The sequence below is a fragment of the Wasmannia auropunctata genome, unplaced genomic scaffold (assembly GCF_000956235.1).
Source record: "Wasmannia auropunctata unplaced genomic scaffold, wasmannia.A_1.0 LD335216.1, whole genome shotgun sequence".
Classification (NCBI taxonomy): Eukaryota; Metazoa; Arthropoda; class Insecta; order Hymenoptera; family Formicidae; genus Wasmannia; species Wasmannia auropunctata.
Genome location: NW_012027674.1, coordinates 69,215 through 72,618, shown reverse-complemented (window position 1 = coordinate 72,618; position 3,404 = coordinate 69,215). Strand labels below are relative to the sequence as shown.

The 3,404-nt window shown below is 43.4% G+C and overlaps 1 protein-coding gene across 1 annotated transcript in view; it reads right to left on the bottom strand.

Annotated features, from left to right (window-relative positions):
* Positions 1-114: 114 nt before the first annotated feature.
* Positions 115-3,404, bottom strand: part of LOC105457430 (ras-like protein family member 10B) — a 4,595-nt gene continuing 1,305 nt past the window's right edge. The window contains exons 2-5 of the mRNA XM_011702083.1: positions 2,729-2,889; positions 1,793-2,029; positions 660-863; positions 115-240 (exon numbers count right to left, since the gene is read on the bottom strand). Coding sequence (XP_011700385.1) covers positions 115-240; positions 660-863; positions 1,793-2,029; positions 2,729-2,889 — 728 coding nt within the window. The remainder of the gene's footprint in view (positions 241-659; positions 864-1,792; positions 2,030-2,728; positions 2,890-3,404) is intronic.

Here is a 3,404-nt window from a genome sequence, read left to right as displayed (position 1 = left end):
CGGCCCCATTGCTCCGGTTTCATCTCGCTCGCGGTACAAGTACGGTGTACGCGATACGACGATGCATTGTAACAATCGACTGCGTCGTAACAGGGAAGCGGCGTAATCTTAATGTCAGAGAAGAATGCATCTCTCGTTAGTGTCCTGCTGGTGGGAACGCGTCGGTTGCATGGCCGCGGGTGACGGCGAGTTCGGCCTACCCTCTATGGACTGTATGCTCTTCATCAGCTCCCGAAATACCTGTCGATCCAAAGATACAGAAAAGCCGTTAGAGTCTCCTTGATTGACAATTTCTTTTAAGAGGCGTTGCAAATGAGTGATTAAACGACGCATACAAAGATTAAATTAGAAAAAAAAAATGGACATCATAGCGCAACTGAGATTCTAAGAAAATTCTAAACAATTCGGGGAGAAGCCCCAAACTTATTTTCAATGGCAAGCTCTCCCCTCGATGAATTTTTCGTCGTCGCATTTTTTTTCTCTCAGCGAGAATCTCAGTAACCGCGTTACTCGCTCGTCGCAATTTTGGTATTAAATGCTAAATACGAAGCGGAAATTGAGTCGCATTAATATTCCAAGGGAATTAAGGTTATTAATCTTAATACGAATGAGATGCAGATTGACGGCGGGCAGATTAATAAATAATGTATAACGCGCACCTGCACCACGCGACAGTTAAATCTGGCGCTGCACTCGACGTAACCGCATCTCCAGTGCTTCCGGACGAGGTTTACGATGTCCCTGTACCTGGTCCCGGAGGCGACGGCCTGCGACAGTTCGTCCTGCTTGTTCCCGACCACCAGCAGGGGTACGCCTCTCATATCGCGCGCCTCGTAGATTTGCTCGCGTAACGTTCTGATGTACTGAACACATATCGGTCGGAAATGAAAGAAAAACATGCGAGATCGGCGCACGGGTTCAATTAACCCTTTCACGTCCAGTGGGTCACGTGTGTTGGCGTGTTTAAAAAGTCACATCTCTGATATTGAATTATTAAAACCACATACGTATTTCACAGGGAATATCGCTTGAGCTTTCGTAAAAAAATATTGTGATAAATTTAAAATATAAAAAATATCATTTGCCTAGTAAGATAGTAAGTAGACAAAAATAAATCAAATAGATGTGTTTTTTATTTTAATAAAAGTCAGACATGAAAAGGTTAATCGAAAATAAATGCATACGGCATTTTTAATTATATATATACATGTTTTTTTTTAGTATTACAATCTATTATGTCGAAGATACACGTGCGTGGGCTGTTTCAGTACATTTTAACGTCAGAAGTTATAGTATTTTTAAAGAAGGTAAATATGATTTTAAAAAGATTCTTTCTTCTTGCAGTCGTTAATTGTTTATTGTACCATTTTATCCCGTGCAATATAATGTCATCAACGTCACGACGCGCAATTTTTCATTTATACTTTTGACTTATTATTAACAAAATCGATTTAACGTCAGCTAACTTGTGCTGCGTTTTGTCCTCGAGAGAGAGAGAGAGAGAGAGAGAGAGAGAAAGACCATCTTTCGTCACCCGGACAAACATCTAGATAATCAAACTTTTATGTCGGCAACTTTGACGCGACTTCAAGTCGGAAGTCGTGGACGGCTTCCGCGAGAAGAGAAAAAGGCTTGCGAGAAAAACTTTGCAAAAAAAAGATAAGCGCGCGAGCCGCGCGGCTGCCGTGTTTCTGACGTTCTTTCCGAAGTTGCGAAGTTTCGTCTTTCCGCCGAGACGGCCCGCCTCGCAATTCATCGCGTTTTGAACATTGAATCTCGCGATTATACGTACCTGAAATGTGTCCTGATTACTGAGATCAAACACGAGCACGTACGCTGTCGCGCTCCGCAGCCCGTAATAACGGAAGTCCGTCCATTCCAGGTGCGAGCTGACCGGGAAGTAAGGGATGGTGGGCAGATCGGTGATCTTCAGTTCGTACAATCGATCGGCCAGCACCACGCTCGGGTAGAACGTCTCCCGCCTCTCGGTCGGTCTGTACTCCTCGGAGAATTCGCTCCAGACGAATTGCTGGGAAGCGTAAAACGAATATCGCGAATTCGTAAAAAAAAACAATTACGGATCTTACGGAGTCTACACGCTCGAATCGAAAGTTCCGCCGCGGACAGCAGAATCTGTGTTTGAGTTTTAAATTTTGGCTATTAAAAGAAATGTCAGAAGCGATCCGGCTTCCTTAAGGATATTCGTCGTGCCTTTTAATTTCCTCGAAGAGCCGATAATCGTCGTCATCGATAAGCGGAAACTATTATCGGAAACGAACGGAGGGTCCGAGCGATTCGTTTCCGCGATTTGTTTCCTCCCGCGCGGGCGTTGAAACAAAGATTCTGACAAAGAATCTCTCGTCGATCGAACGTCGCACGACATACGAATCGCTTTTTCATATAGGATATTTGCGAGGTTATCGAGAACCATCTTCGCTTGTTCGTCGGATTGATAAAAATTACGTCGTAGAAAAATTATAAGACTGATGGAACATATTTGTAATGTCCAAATCTTATAAATTATATGTTAATTAAAATGTCTCTTCGTCAGATCTTTTCATTAGATAATTGGATCTTTAGAACTTCGAGCTTGCGCGTTTAATATTCGAGAGAAAAATCGAGGGATTTGCAGGGCAAAGAGCAAGTATATAAAAAAATTCGCGCAAAGTATATAAAAAGTAACGGTCTAGTTAATTCGAGAGATGCAATCGTGGCCATTAAATCTTACTCGGATTATACTCGTCTTTCCCACGCCGGGTGCACCCAGGAAGATGACCTTAACGCGATCTAATGTGTCCGCGGGGCTGTCCTCCTCCTTCGAGCTCCCCTCGGCGCCCTCGTAAGTGATAGTGTTTCCGCCTCTTCTTTCCAAATAATCGAGGTCCAGCTCTGCGGGCAAAGATGACGAGGTCGTGCGACAAGCTAATAATAATATGTAACGCACGACGGGAACTTGTTGCTCGTGTATGCCGAGCGAATTTTATTCCGTAACTATACCTATACACGAAATTCGGTTCCCGAAAACTAGGAATACTGCAATAACAATTTCGTTTCGAACGCTCCCGCGTTATATACGTTATACGTTAAAGTTCCGCAAATTTATACAATTTTGATGAAAACGTCGGGGTATGCAACACCGTACGATTAAAACCAAAGTTATTCAAAGTGCAAGAACTGTATTTCGCACAAAGAGCACTCGTTATAATCAAGTCTCTCGTCAGTATGGGTTAAATATCCAGAAGCTTCGCTCGGCTCTGCGCTTAAAATCCATTATAAATGCGAAACGAAGCGAGTTACTCGCGAAGAATCGGCCCACGTGGCACGCAATTAACATTGATAAATATTCCAGTCCAATTAATATGGCGCACGGCGAAAATTATCATGATTCCCTTCTCCCCCCCCCC